The 13,913-nt window shown below is 36.5% G+C and overlaps 1 protein-coding gene across 1 annotated transcript in view; it reads left to right on the forward strand.

The window, feature by feature from the left end:
* The first annotated feature begins 407 nt into the window (after positions 1-407).
* Positions 408-13,913, forward strand: part of HLCS (holocarboxylase synthetase) — a 60,866-nt gene continuing 47,360 nt past the window's right edge. Inside the window, exons 1-5 of the mRNA XM_070943516.1 lie at positions 408-885; positions 3,239-3,391; positions 6,705-6,867; positions 8,797-9,758; positions 11,877-12,056. Coding sequence (XP_070799617.1) covers positions 469-885; positions 3,239-3,391; positions 6,705-6,867; positions 8,797-9,758; positions 11,877-12,056 — 1,875 coding nt within the window. The 5' untranslated portion in view covers positions 408-468. The remainder of the gene's footprint in view (positions 886-3,238; positions 3,392-6,704; positions 6,868-8,796; positions 9,759-11,876; positions 12,057-13,913) is intronic.

Genomic DNA, 13,913 nt, shown 5'->3' on the forward strand with positions numbered 1-13,913 from the left:
AAGGTGTGTTTCCCCCTGGAAGAAAGTTTGGCTGCATTTTATTTTATTTACATTTCTATGCCGTCCATCTTCCTCTACAAGGTGACTCCGGGGCGGCATTAATTCTCAGTCCCTCAGGTTTGCGCCTCCTAAATCAAGGTAGTCTGTTATATACACGACAACACAAGGCTCACTCGTTGTTGACAAAGGTGAAAGAAACCTTAATGTGTAGCAGTAAGGTTAAGGCAGAGACAGCAAGACGAAACAGAAACTGGGAAAGTGCTAGCAAGGAAATCGCTGTCCCTAAGTACTTTCTTCCACCTCTTTCGAAACGGGAGACTTTCCCCCCTGCGGATCAGACACACCAAGCGCAGCAAAGAAATCGAGCCCGGGGGAACCTCTCGGCTGACCCAAGCAGGGTGGGAGGAATGCGATTTCTGGCCAATCAGCACCGTCTTTGTCTTCGCGTGAGGAAGAGCGAGCGAACCAATGAGGAAGCGGTGGCGAGGCTGCACCGCCGCTCTTCACTTTGTCGAGAAGTTGCCGATGCGGGGATGGGAATCCGGCCGTGAGCGGCCTTTCGAAGTCGCCGGCGGCTCCCCCCGCCCCCCCCCTCGCGTCATGCTCATCACGCTCTGCTACTTATACCTGTGGGCGCGCTGGGGGCCTTGTTCCGCTGGGCTCATCCGGCGCACAGTGCGCCGGCTGTACCGAACCAGGTGTTCGTTTACGTTCTGCTCTTCCTCCGGCTGCGGCTCCTCCTCCTCCAGCTTCGGGTGTACTCGCTTCACGTTGCATCAGCAGGCCCCCCACCTTCCGCTTTGCAAACGGGAGGCGCCCGGCTTCTCCGACGAGATAATTTGCCTCAGGGTGGGCGACAAGGTTTTCTTCACTGGCGAGACTCAGGTGTGATATGCAGTGGCGGCGAGTCGGCCAGGGAGGGCTGGGCCTATCGTACGTTGCATGGAAGGGAAAGTTGTGGGTGTGGATATGCGAGGGTTAGGGGAGTGTTGCTGTCTCACGCCTGCATTTATTAGAGAGGCTGAGAACTTTCACTCGTGGGAATAGCTGTTCCTTGGACAGGTCCGAGAGGTAAGCAGGAGATACCAGATGAAGCTGAATGTGTGGCCCGAGCCACTGATACTTTATGAACTGTTCAATATATGGTTTCAGCTTGCCTGCTTTCCTGCTTCAAAAATTTCCCAAGGCAGCTTGCACATGGATATACCGGTATCATAATTTAGAAGCACTTGCTATTAAACAAGTGATGAGGTAGCAGAATTTCAAAACTTTTTATCTATTGAAATCTGAAGAAAAGCAGGTTTCAGCAAATGTAACAATAAGTGCCAATATGTATTTTTTTAGAGTAATGGACTGGAATGGCGTTCCTTTAAAATCCTTGGCTGTTGAAAACATCAAATTGTTTTATAGATTGCATGATAACAATATTCTCTCTTCCCATTGGTACATGTACCTAATAAATGTATGTAGTCATAAATATGCTTGTGTACATGTGTGTTTTATTTATGTGTTAGTGTAGAATGTCTATGTGTAATGTGTGAACTTACCAGAGTGAAAAGTTAGCCTTCTAACCTGATCAACCAGAAATGTTGATCTTCAATTCCCAGAATTAACAGCCCACGTTTTATTGCTAGGGGAATGTGGAAAGAAGTGCAGTGCATCTGGGAGGAGTACAGTAGGTATTGAACAGAACAGAATTCCAAATATATTTTCCTCACCGTGGGGAAATATTTTGCATCTTGAATAAATAATGTATAGCAAACAAACAAAAAAATCAAAGAAGTTACAATTATATCATGTCCCTACTCTTCCCATAAGATGCAAAAATTCTGGTTTGGCATATCCTAGGAACTTGTAGGTAATAATTATGTTGATTTCCCAAGATCAACATTATATAAATGTATGTACAGATATTCATTTAAAATATCAAATTGGAATATTATTAAGCACAATTATAGATATATTGGTCATTATTAACCACAATTATAGACATATTAGTTTTGTATTTACCACTTTCCCCCAAAATTTAAATCCAGAAATCTCATATGTTTGATTGAAACAGCAACTTCTTTAAAATGGTAAATTGCAGTTCCTACTTTAAATGTGTCTTTTTTTCTGCCCAAATATTTTTTTTCATCTTCATTTTTTCCCTGCTCCATGTAATTTATTTTCTGTCTTAGGTTATATCATTGGCTTAATGTTTGTATCACATGGTTGCAAGATCACTGCACTCACTTAATTCTTAAAGCAAAGCTATTGATGCATGGTGTAACTAAGTTTTGTTTGTTTGTCGCCACTTTGTCTCTGACCCTAAAACTGATTAGGGCTGAAAGAGAGTGACCAACCCAAGGTCCCTCTGGTGGCATTCATGTTAATGGAGACCTAGAAATTGGATCTTCCCATACTTAGTCCAGTCAGCAGTCATCTTTTCCCCAAAAGACTAAATAATTTATGTTCCCACAAAGGTACTATTTTATTTTAATTATTTCAAAAGCAGCAAAAGTCTTAATATTTCAAATTTGTAATTTAAAAAAATTAAGTTAAATTCTTATCGAGATTTTTGCTGTTCATTTTAGGTACTTTAAATTCTTTAGGATAATTAATTCTTTGCTTTATTATAGGATGAAGAATCACTCACCAAATAGCTTTTCCTGAACTGTTGCTCAGAAGTTCTGTTTTAGCTTTAAATTGTCATTTGATAAAATTAGAAGAATAAGAAATGGGAGACTTGTATGTTTTTAAGGATGTTTGATAAGCATCTGTGAAGCAGTTAGGTAATGTTCAGAAGTAAATCACACTGTAGTTCATTAGGTTTACCAAGTCTTTGTTTCTAAGTAAACAGGAATTATTTGAAGTTAGCAGTATTTTAGAGAAATAGTGGTAGAGGAAATGAAAGGGTCGCTACAGAAATGGGTAATCTACCCAAACTATATTTATTGGTAGTATTAATATTGAACTATTTCACACTGTTATTTGGCACTGGCAAAACTGAAAACTTCTACCAGCCAGGTATACTTAAATACTAACCATTCAGAATGGGTTTGATTCTAACATTTTCCTTGCATATGAAATCTATTCTTGATTAAAATTGATTCACCTTTCTAAGGTCAGCATTTAAACTGCTGTAAAAGATGTCTTCCTGAATAAATAGGACAAGATCCAGATTTTGTAAAGTATAACACATGTTGCATTTTTTAAAATTATATAATCGATTTAAGCCACCTTTTTTTCTTTTCAGTCCCTTGATGATTTAAACAAATGGACATTATTTATTGTATCACATTTTAGTTATTTGGAACAAGTAGTTGAAGATGAACATATTACATTTGTAACTGAAGGTATTTTCATTCAAACAAGTAGTTCACAAGCTGTAACTTGTTCAGCAAAAAAGGTAGGTTTGTTTAAAATACTTTGGCTAAATACTTTTGCTAATAAGTCTTTAAACTACCATATTTTTCGCTCCATAAGACGCTCCAGACCATAAAACGCACCTAGCTTTTGGGGAGGAAAACAAGAAAACAAAAAATTGTTTTGTTTTGGCCATGAAAATCTTGCATGGTTTTTAAAAAACTTTTAAGACTTATCTTCGGTTGCCTCTTGTAACATGCTGTTATACAGAATAACAGAGCTGGAAGGGACCTTGGAGATCATCTAGTCCAGCGGTTCTCAACCTGGGGGTCGCGACCCCTTTGGGGGTCGAACGGCCATTTCCCAGGGGTTGCAAAAGCCCTCTCTCACCCCCCCCCCCCCGCCTTCACTCACCCTCTGCCTCTGCTGGATCGCCCGGTCGCCGTTCGCTTACCCCGCCCACTCCCAATCTATTGCTGCTCCGGAGTCCCAGCTGATGGCTAGAGGGAAAAAAACTTTAAATTCTTGCCGCTGGGCTTCAAAGAGCTAGCTGCAAAGAGGTAAATTCCTGGAGCAAGTTTTTTTCCCCCTAGCTATACTGAAAAGAGAAAGCGAAAGCAGGGTCTTAGCTGCAACGTGACAAAATGAGGCAGAGAGGTTTCTTTTTCTTTTTCCTCACCAAAAAAGGTAGGTACAAAACTGCAAACAATGGGAAATTTAGGGCAAGAGGAGGTTCAAGATTTTAAAACACAAAAGAAAAAAAGCTCTATTTAACTAGGGAATTGTAATAATTGAGATACTATTAATTGTATATTGTGTTGAAAGCAGAAATGGTTAAGTTGTGGTTTGGAGGAATATAGGGGGGAAATTATTTGGTTTATTATTATTGGTAAATATAATTAATTGATTTGTAAGAAATTGGATTGCATGGAAATAATTGGAATATTCATGTTCATATTGATAAATATACAAAAAAGATAGTTATATAACTAATTGATTTATATTAAAATGTTGAATTTGTATTAAACAACTGTATTACATAATTAACCAATGTGAGGATGGATATAAAAATAGATGACAATGCAAAGGAGTATAATATAGAATAGAAGGGAAAAATTGAATTTGATTAAGATTAGAGATGAGGATGAAGGGTAATATTGTTTTTTTTAAAAAAATAGTTGAGGAATAAATATGGTAAAAAGGAAATATAGAAATTGTAAATTTAATTGAAATGACTAAATACTGTGTTGGAAGAAATATCCTTCTGGGTTCTGCTCCAAGTGGGGAAAAAGACACTGGAAACATGGAAACTGTTTGGAAAGATGTTTTAATAGTGGACAGGATCACATGGCTTGATGGGGCCCATTGTGTTAGTTTCTGTTGCTATTGTGTTGCAAATGTCCTTTGACAAAGGATTGACTTTCTGCCTCTGGCCCATTAACAAAGGGTGGGGGGCAGGAAGGTGGGAGCTGCTTTGTTTGTAAAATATGCTTCTCCATTTCTCATCCAGGGAAATATAATATTCTGCCTTTTTAATATTTCCCAAAATATTTCATTCTTCTAGGAAAGGGGTGGCTGCTAACCTCCTACAACTGTTTAAATTTGTGGACCGACCAAATACTCTGTTCAAAAAAAATATGTTGTATGTTTGTATGTGTGTTTCTAATTATTGCTATTTATTCCTATTTGTTCTCTTTTATTCTTTAAAGTTTAACAATTCATTCTTTATCTTAATATCTTTATATTTGTTTGGGGTTGGCTTTCTTCCCTTTCATCTTTTTTATTGTACAGCAATCTTTCTCCTCAAACCTACCACCTTTGTCTTTTCTTTCTTACTTACTTTCTCTTCCCCCCCTCTTCTTCTTCTCCCTACTTCCTCTTTCTCCTTCTCCTCCTCTCTTCCTCTCTCTCGTACCTTCACTCCTATTCTAATTTCCCTTCCCTTCCTTCATCCCTCTCTATTGCTGTATCCTTTTATGCATATGGACTACTCAGAGGGCTGAAAAAGTTATTTTTGACTGGTCCTCGCACTTTTGACCAGTCCTCAAACTTACGACTGTCCTCACATTTTACGTTTTTTGCCCTATCTTATACCATGTTGAAGAGAAGCAGTTGTGAAATGAGTGACATGGTTGTTAAGAATGCTGCACAGGCATAAATGTGAGGATGGTCATAAGTGTGAGGACCAGTCAAAAGTGCGAGGACCTGTCAGAAATGACTTTTTTTCAGCCCTCTGAGTAGTCCCTATACACATAGCCACGCCCACTCGGTCACATGACCTCCAAGCCACGCCCACAAAATAAGCCACGCCCACAGAACCGGTAGTAAAAGAAATTTAGAACCCACCCCTGGTTGGGGGTCACCACAACATGAGGAACTGTATTAAAGGGTCGCGGCATTAGGAAGGTTGAGAACCACTGATCTAGTCCAACCCCCTGCTCAGGCAGGAAACCCTATATTGTTTCAGCCAAAAGCTCTTGAAGCTATGGAAGAAATGTCCCGTAAGTGAGACTGTCCCCACAATGGATTTTTTCTTGTGGGACCCGGGTCTATTCTGTTGCTGCCGCCACCGTTCACCACTGCCACTTGCCGCCGCCTCTCACTGCTGCCCCTTATCAGCAGTTGGATCAACCTTCCGCAATACCACTGATCAGCTGTTCCAGGCGGCAGGAATCGCCACTGCCTGGAACACCTGATCTGCGGTATTCCGGGAGGCCGATCCAACCGGCGATAGGCAGTGGCAGCAATGGGGTGGCAGTGACAGGCCGTTCGCCACCGCTGCCCCAACCCTCCCACCAACACCACGGCCCTTGTCTGTGATGCAATATTTGCCCCATAAGACGCACAGACATTTCCACCCACTTTTGGGGGGGAGGGGGAGAAGTGCTTCTTATAGTGCAAAAAATACGGTAATTTGAAATACTGACTTTTGTTTTTAATAGCCAGTTCTTAAAAGGGAAGGTAATGTGTCTAAATTATAACTATTCCCTAGTTTAAAAATATCTACGAACTCCATAAAAGCTTGATAATAGCTTTTTGTATAGCTTTTATATAAGATGAGTTGAGCTTTCATAAGAAATATATAGGTCTGTTAATTCCTAATCCTATATTTCCTTCTTTGTTCTCTATTTTCTCATTTACCATCATCAATATTAATTTGAATTTATTATACTTCTCATTGGTTTTTCATTAACCATGGTTATATGGAACATGACTTGGTAGATGTATTTAATCTGTTTTAACTTAATTTAGAAACTACATTAATGGTAGGAATATTAATTTAATTTTACAGTGCATTTCAATATTCTAACACTACATGCATTAATGTGAAAATTATTCTGTGTATCTTTCTTCAGATTGTGAAATGGTCAGATTTTTGTTCTCCTTTGGCCTTTAAAACTGGAAAGCCTTACATATTATTTGCTGAAGCCAGCATAGATAATTTTAGTAGCCTTGGAATAGCATTCTTAGAAGACAGACTCCAAATGGATAATGGGATGGTGCCTCAAAAAATTGTCTGTAAGTACACCCATTTACCTATCCCCAACAAAAGTATATATTTAAATGGCATATAAACTATTCTCAAATTCAGAGCTTCATCATTCTTTGCAAATTCATCTTGCTTTGATGCCTGTCAATTAGAAGTCCATCTGATGGTAGTCTCTTCTCACCCTTCCCCCCCCCCACTCCAGAAATTTGCAATAGGCATGGAAAGGATAGAAAAAAGGCCATTCGTGTAACACTGAATTATAAATTATTATGATTAATATTTATCACATTATGTGGTTATGCATTTAAGACTTAGTGTTGACCACTGTTGCTCTGGAATATGTGACCAGCTTTAGCAGAATTTGCCTGTGACATTATTACTCATTATCCCAGGGGGAAAATACCAATTAAATAACAAGATTAACTTTTGATTTGGAATTTGAATTTTTTTTAGATATATCATAATATATATTAGGTTGTGGAGAGCTTCTTAAATAAAAAGCACTGCTTAATAAAAAGTGTCTTTGCCATTTGCTAGTCCAGAAGATCTCCTCCTGCCAAATTTATGAAGCACACTTAAATGATGCCTAATTCCAAGATCAAATATGCTTAGTTTCCATGCTCCTGTGGACTTGTACAATGATCAAAGGCAGCATAACATAGATTGAAATTCTTTACTATCTCTTCCTTGAGCTGCAGTATGCCCACTTTAGTATGGGTGGGTATTTGCTCATTTCTGCTGAGTTATTATCACCTGTGAATAGACTTGAGTGGGGATAATTGTATCTGATCTTTCAATTTATAGGTTGTTAATGGAGGGGAGTATGTTGACTGAGCGAAGAACCAGTGCCACAGTCTTCTCATTGAGCTAAGAAAGAAACTTTGCCCCCAAATAGATCATTCCATACCTGATGCAGGGTCATATTTGGTACAGTGCCAGTTGATAATACTGCTTGATGAGGAGCAGGCATATGAATGAAATCCAGTCTTTTGCCAGCTGTTTAACTCTTAAATAATAAAATATGGCCTAGAAATCTGTCCCTATCCTTCTGATTACTTCTTTGCTTCATCTAGTCATATTTTTTTTAAGGGTGGGATATTTACAATTGTCAAACTTGAAATTGTTTCTCCTCAATTTGTTGAGTTCACAAAATATATTAAGTCAAAACCAAACAAACCAGCTAATGTGATGGTATGGTTCAAATTTTGAATTTGAGCTTGGGAAGACCCAGATTCAAATATGTCCACAGTCATAGTGTCTTGGGCTAGTTGCTCTCTCTCAGCCAACCTATCTTATAGGGTTGTTATAGAAAAAAGTTGGAGAAGGGACTGCTAAATACATCTTCAGCTCCCAGAGACAAGATATAAATCAGTCAATTAAACATTATTATGGGACGAAAAGCAGTATAAAACCCCAGTCTATGTGTAAATAAATAACAATTTCATGAAACATTTTTTTTATACTTAGAGTGTAGATAAAACAATTGATGAGGAACAAAAAAATACAGAGAACTCCAGAATGTTCCATCTCTTTTAGGACCATGCTAAACATCTCTCTGAATCATCTTTTTCTGGGAGCACTTCAGTGTTTCCAGAAATAAATCATCCACCCTGATAACTCCTGGTCTACCCTGAACAACTTCAATTTCAGAGAAATTTAGGAGCATCTCCTCTGAATAGTATGGTTCAGAGTTTTAGTATGTCCCATTCATAAATTGATGAATATGGTACATTCATATCTGGGCATAATTCAAAGGAGAAAAAAAATTAACTAAATTAAATATTTGCAGAATGTTTGTAATGTAAGTTGCATTACAAACATGCAAGAAGTAAAATGCAATCAGGTCTACACAATGTATTTTAAGATTGGATTATCAGTTGAAGTTTATATTGAAGGCAGAATTATTTAGTGCTGCTATGTTTGTGTGTTTTGTTTAATAACTTATTTAAATGTATTAGCTGTGAACCTGAAGAAGTCGGCCTTGAAAGAATTAAAACTGGCTCCAGGTACCAAAGAGGAGGAGAAGGCTGATCAGATACAGACTAGTGAACTGTCACAAGACTCACTTTTTGAAAACATTGATAAATCTCAGGTGGAAACTGCTGATAGTGCAGGAAGCGGTGATCAAGAAATGCACCAAGAGAAATGCAGACTGCAGAAAACAAATGGATATCATGAGGAACTTGAACAATTATCTGAAAAGGAAGGAGATGCTTCAGAACATCATCACCTACATCTTTCAAGCTGCCATGAATGTTTGGAACTGGAGAACAGTACAATCGAGTCAGTTAAATTTGCCTCAGCAGAAAACATCCCAGATCTTCCGGATGATTATAGTGGCACTGTAGAAGAAGTTAGTGGTGACTATATAACAGGAAATATGCAAAGAGTAAACTTGACTGGGAAGCCTCCTAATATTTTAATTTATCTTGGTTCTGATTCTAAAAAAGTGAAATTTGAAGAAATAAAATCAGTCATAATGGATTGTGTTGATATTAATGCTTACACCATCTACCAGTTGTTGGAGAAACAAGTTCTGACTGTTCCTTGGGTTGACAATGCGTTGCTTCTGATCATTGCTGAATCAGAACCCATTTCAGATGCTGTGTCTAAACAATTTCTAGCTTTCATGTCAAAAGGTGGGAAGATTTTTGGACTTTCTGCCTCTTTCACATTTGGTGGTGTAAAACTAAAAAGTAAGAATGAAATAATGGACATGATAGGAACATTAGTTTTTTCAAAAGATAAGAACAATGAAATTAAATTAAATGCTCTAGCTAGCGGAAAAATTTTTGAGGTGGACATTTCAGAAAAATTTAATCCCATAAAGCCACTTGGTTATTTTGATAGTCCGGATAAAGATATAATGATTGTTCATTTATCATATGGAAATAATGGAGGAGAAGCAATTCTTTCTCAGGTACAGTATAAACAAGTTCTATTTTGTTTGTTATTTTTCGGATATTTCTTAAATAATGCTGTTTGCAGAATGGTGGTAAATAGTAGGCACAATGTTAGTTAACAGCCTATGCAAGCTAGCGTTAAATATATTAGAAAATTGGTGAACGATGGTATGGATGCAAAGTACCTTTTCATAAACCGAAAGCACTTCAATCTTCCAAAATAAATGAGAAACATGTCATTGACCTGTTTGGCTGTGGGTCTTTGTACACCTTGTTGTTATTCTGAAGAGTCCCTTAACTCATGGTGGTAATTTGGAAGTTGAAATAGATTATAATGAGAAAGGAGAGATTGAAAAGCCTTATTATGTAGGTAAGTAGGTAGGGAGGGTAGGGAGAGAGTTCTTGGGAAATTTAAAGAAATTTTAAGGTAAGTGGAAGTCTGATATAGTGTGTCATTCCCATTTATTCTTTCATGGTAGGATTGTATGCTGAATTTTCAACAGATAAAAAGATGGCATTTCAGTAGCATAATTAAGGTAGTGAATTTTATATACAGATGGCCTACACTATCCCCATTTTCATGTGACATAATTGATAGAGACCAAACCTCAATATATGTTAAAAGGTTTCCATCGATCTATAACTTGAGCCTTATTTTTTGGTTACTTTATCCTGGCCCAGAATTGTGGATAGACTTTGGTACCTTTGTAAAGTATTTTGTTTAAGGTTAGGTTTATTTTATTTATTTTATTTATTTATTTTATTGAATTTGTATACCGCCCTACTCCCGAAGGACTCAGGGCGGTGAACAGCCATAGAATAAAACATATAAATACAAAATTTAAGATAAAATAAAACGAATTAAATAATTTGGCTGAACAAATTTAAAACCCCAATAATTTAAAACCAAATTTAAAATTTCCATTTAAAAAGGGGAAAGACTTAGGTCAGGCCAGGTTTAAGTTATACAGTACAGCAAAGAAACCAGTGTGAGGCACATAATGAATAACTTGCTTTGAATAAGGTCAACTGCTGCTAAGAATCCATTTAGAGCCCTACAACTGGGAACACCTAGCTAGTTAAATATATTATTCCAATAATTAACCAGTACAAAGGAAATCATTATGCAAGATCTTCATCTGGGAGGACAAAAAGGAACAAATGTAGATGATTACTCTGGGAAAAAGAAAGCACCATAGGTTCTTGAACCTAACCCCATAATTCTTACAGACTCAGGTTCTCATTATTTGTAATTTTGTTCTTTCTTGTTTTTCGCTAGAATGGAACCTCATGAATAATTAGGACCACTGTAATGTATTAAGTGGATTCTAGTTAAATTGAGGCAACTGTGTTAAATTTTTTTAACAAAATGATACTATTACTTTTCATAAGATTATTGCTATTGCCTTTTATATTGCCTCAATATTTAGATGCAATTCAATTAATAATGTTTTATTAATAGTTTTATTTAGTTACCTTAAATACTTGTGGATAAACTGAGAATTTTAGGTGTCAAAATATACCCAAAACATTGATTAGATTTATCCACAAGTATATAAGTTAATACTTTTTAAAGTACCTTTATATTCCATATATATTCCTATATAACCCCGTCCATAGATAATACAACTCGGGTCTGGTGGCTCAGCAGACTGATAGCATTGTGATTAACACCAGCTGTCTGCAATTACTCTAAGTTTGAATCTCACCAGGCTCAAGGTTGACTCAGCCTTCCATCCTTTCTAAGGTAGGTAAATTGAGGACCCAGTTTGTGGGGGCAATAAGCTGACTTTGTATAAATATACAAGAGTATGAAGGCTATTGTTTAACACATTGTAAGCCGCCCTGAGTCTCCGGAGAAGGGCGGCATATAAATCAAATTAAAAAAAAAAAAAAACTCTGAAATTTTTAATAAAAATACCATGAAAAATAAGAGCTAGCTTATCTACAAATGGGGTAATATGTGAGTATATACAATAAATTTAATATTTGGTTATTTAATAACTGAAATGACACAAAACAAGAAATTGATTTCAAAATGATTGTAAGTTATTTGACCCAATAGGTAAATTATTGATCATAGTTTTATAAAGGTGTTTTCAATAAAAATCACTTTTTCTGCATTGCCTTTATAGGCACATTTGGAAGTAAATACCAAAAGTTTATGTCGACCTAAGGATGACTTTAATCTGCTCAAAATAAGCAACACCAGAAGATATGATGTACTTGTTGAAATCCTGAAGCTATTGGGGTTGAGCTGTGAATTAAGTACTATTCCTTCTTTAACGCCTCTTTATCTACTCTCATCTGATAAGGTAGGTTTTGGTTTAAATAAATAAGAATCTTTTCTCATAATATCCAACCAACTACACTAGTGTCTCAGCAGATAGCCTTCAAAGTCATCATCAAAGCTATCCTGTTTCCTCCAAAATAAGACATCCCCTGATAATAAGCCCAGTCGGGCTTTTGAGCGCATGGCAATAAGGCCAAGCACTTATTTCAGGGTTCAAAAAAATATAAGACAGGGTCTTATTTTCGGGGAAACACAGTAATAGTCATTGATCCCTATCATTTCCATGATTTGGTCCAATCCTTGTCCAGCCAGCTTCACATTTTGTGATAGCAAATTCCAAAATTTAATTTGCATTGGGAGGAAAAAAGCCATTTTATCTTTTCTGATTCTTCCAGTGTTCAGTTTCATTGACCTCTGGTTCTATTATTGTGGAAAGGGGAAAATAGCTTCTCCTTATCCACTTTATCCACACCATTCACAATTTTGTGTACCTCAATCATGTCCTTTCTCATTTGCCTCTTTTCTAAACTAAGAAGCCCCCAAATGTCACAACCTTTCCTTATAGGGAAACTGCTCCACCCCATAATCATCTTAGTTGCTATCTTCTAAACTTTCATTAGCTCTACTGTATCCTTTTTTCAGTATAGTAACTAGACTGTGTGCAGTATTCCAGATACAGTTACATAATTGATTTATATAAGGGCATTATAATATTGGCACTCTTATTTTTAATACCATTATTAAAAATATTATTACCCTTGATATGTTGTTGGTTTTTCTTTTCTTTTTTTTTCTTTTTCTTTTTTTTTACAGTGGATATACACTGTGACAACACTTTAATTGAATTGTTTCCCATTATTCCAAGATAGCTTTCTTCATCAATCACTGCTAGCTCTGATACAATTAGCTTCTATGATTTTTGGCACCAATGTGCCTCACTTTACCCTTGTTCACATCTGCCATTTTAACCTCCACTCCCCTAATGTGCAGAGATCGCTTTGGAGCTCTTCATAGTCCCTTGTTCCTACCACTGAGAGCCTAAGGCTGCATGAAGCTGCCCAGACTAGAAAACTAGAAAGTGCTAAAAAGAGGAGTTAAATGTGAGATTTTTAAAAGATTTGTTTGTGTGAGTTTTCTGAATGTTTTTTTGACTGGAGCTACCTACTGGGCCACCTGTTCCCTAGCAGCCAGCATGTGGAATCAGCCCCTGAGAAGAAGGAAAATTTGAACTTAAAATAGGATCCCACATGCCTAATGGCACACAGCCTAAAAAGAGAAAAAATAGAATTTATCTTCAAACTATATTTAAACAATCAGACAAAACATGGATTAAATTTAAATAGCTTTTATGTGACATCCTAACTCTCAATTCTATAAAACAAAATGAACAAAAACATGGTTATAGGCATATCTGTTTTGCTTCTTTTAATAATCATTCCTTGCAGCAAAACTATCAACTATTTATACTATTCACTACTATTCAATCTGCATCTGTGTGTCTTAACAATTACTCCATCCATTTTCCCATCTTTTGTAAACATAATTAATAAAAAATTGTTTGAAAAAATTATATTGCAGAAGACATTTATGAGCCATAGAAGCCATTGTTAATAAGAAGAAGTTATTTTTGGAAATTTTGAATAACTAAGCAATTTTGGGACACAAATTCCTGAACTATATCATTAAATTGACTTTACATCAGCTGAAACAGATTTTAATCTGTAAAAATATATGCCTTAATATTTTTGAAAGATGCAGCATTACTTGACTTTCCATTTTTTAAAAAAATATTTTATTAGATTTACATATTTTATGGTATTGTTAGAAATTTATAAAATATATGATTGGAATTCAAAAAATTATTGTGTTTGTTAAAAAC

The sequence above is a fragment of the Pituophis catenifer genome, unplaced genomic scaffold (genome assembly GCF_029215685.1).
Source record: "Pituophis catenifer annectens isolate HBS135680 unplaced genomic scaffold, rPitCat1.0.hap2 SCAF_4, whole genome shotgun sequence".
In the NCBI taxonomy this organism is placed as follows: domain Eukaryota; kingdom Metazoa; phylum Chordata; class Lepidosauria; order Squamata; family Colubridae; genus Pituophis; species Pituophis catenifer.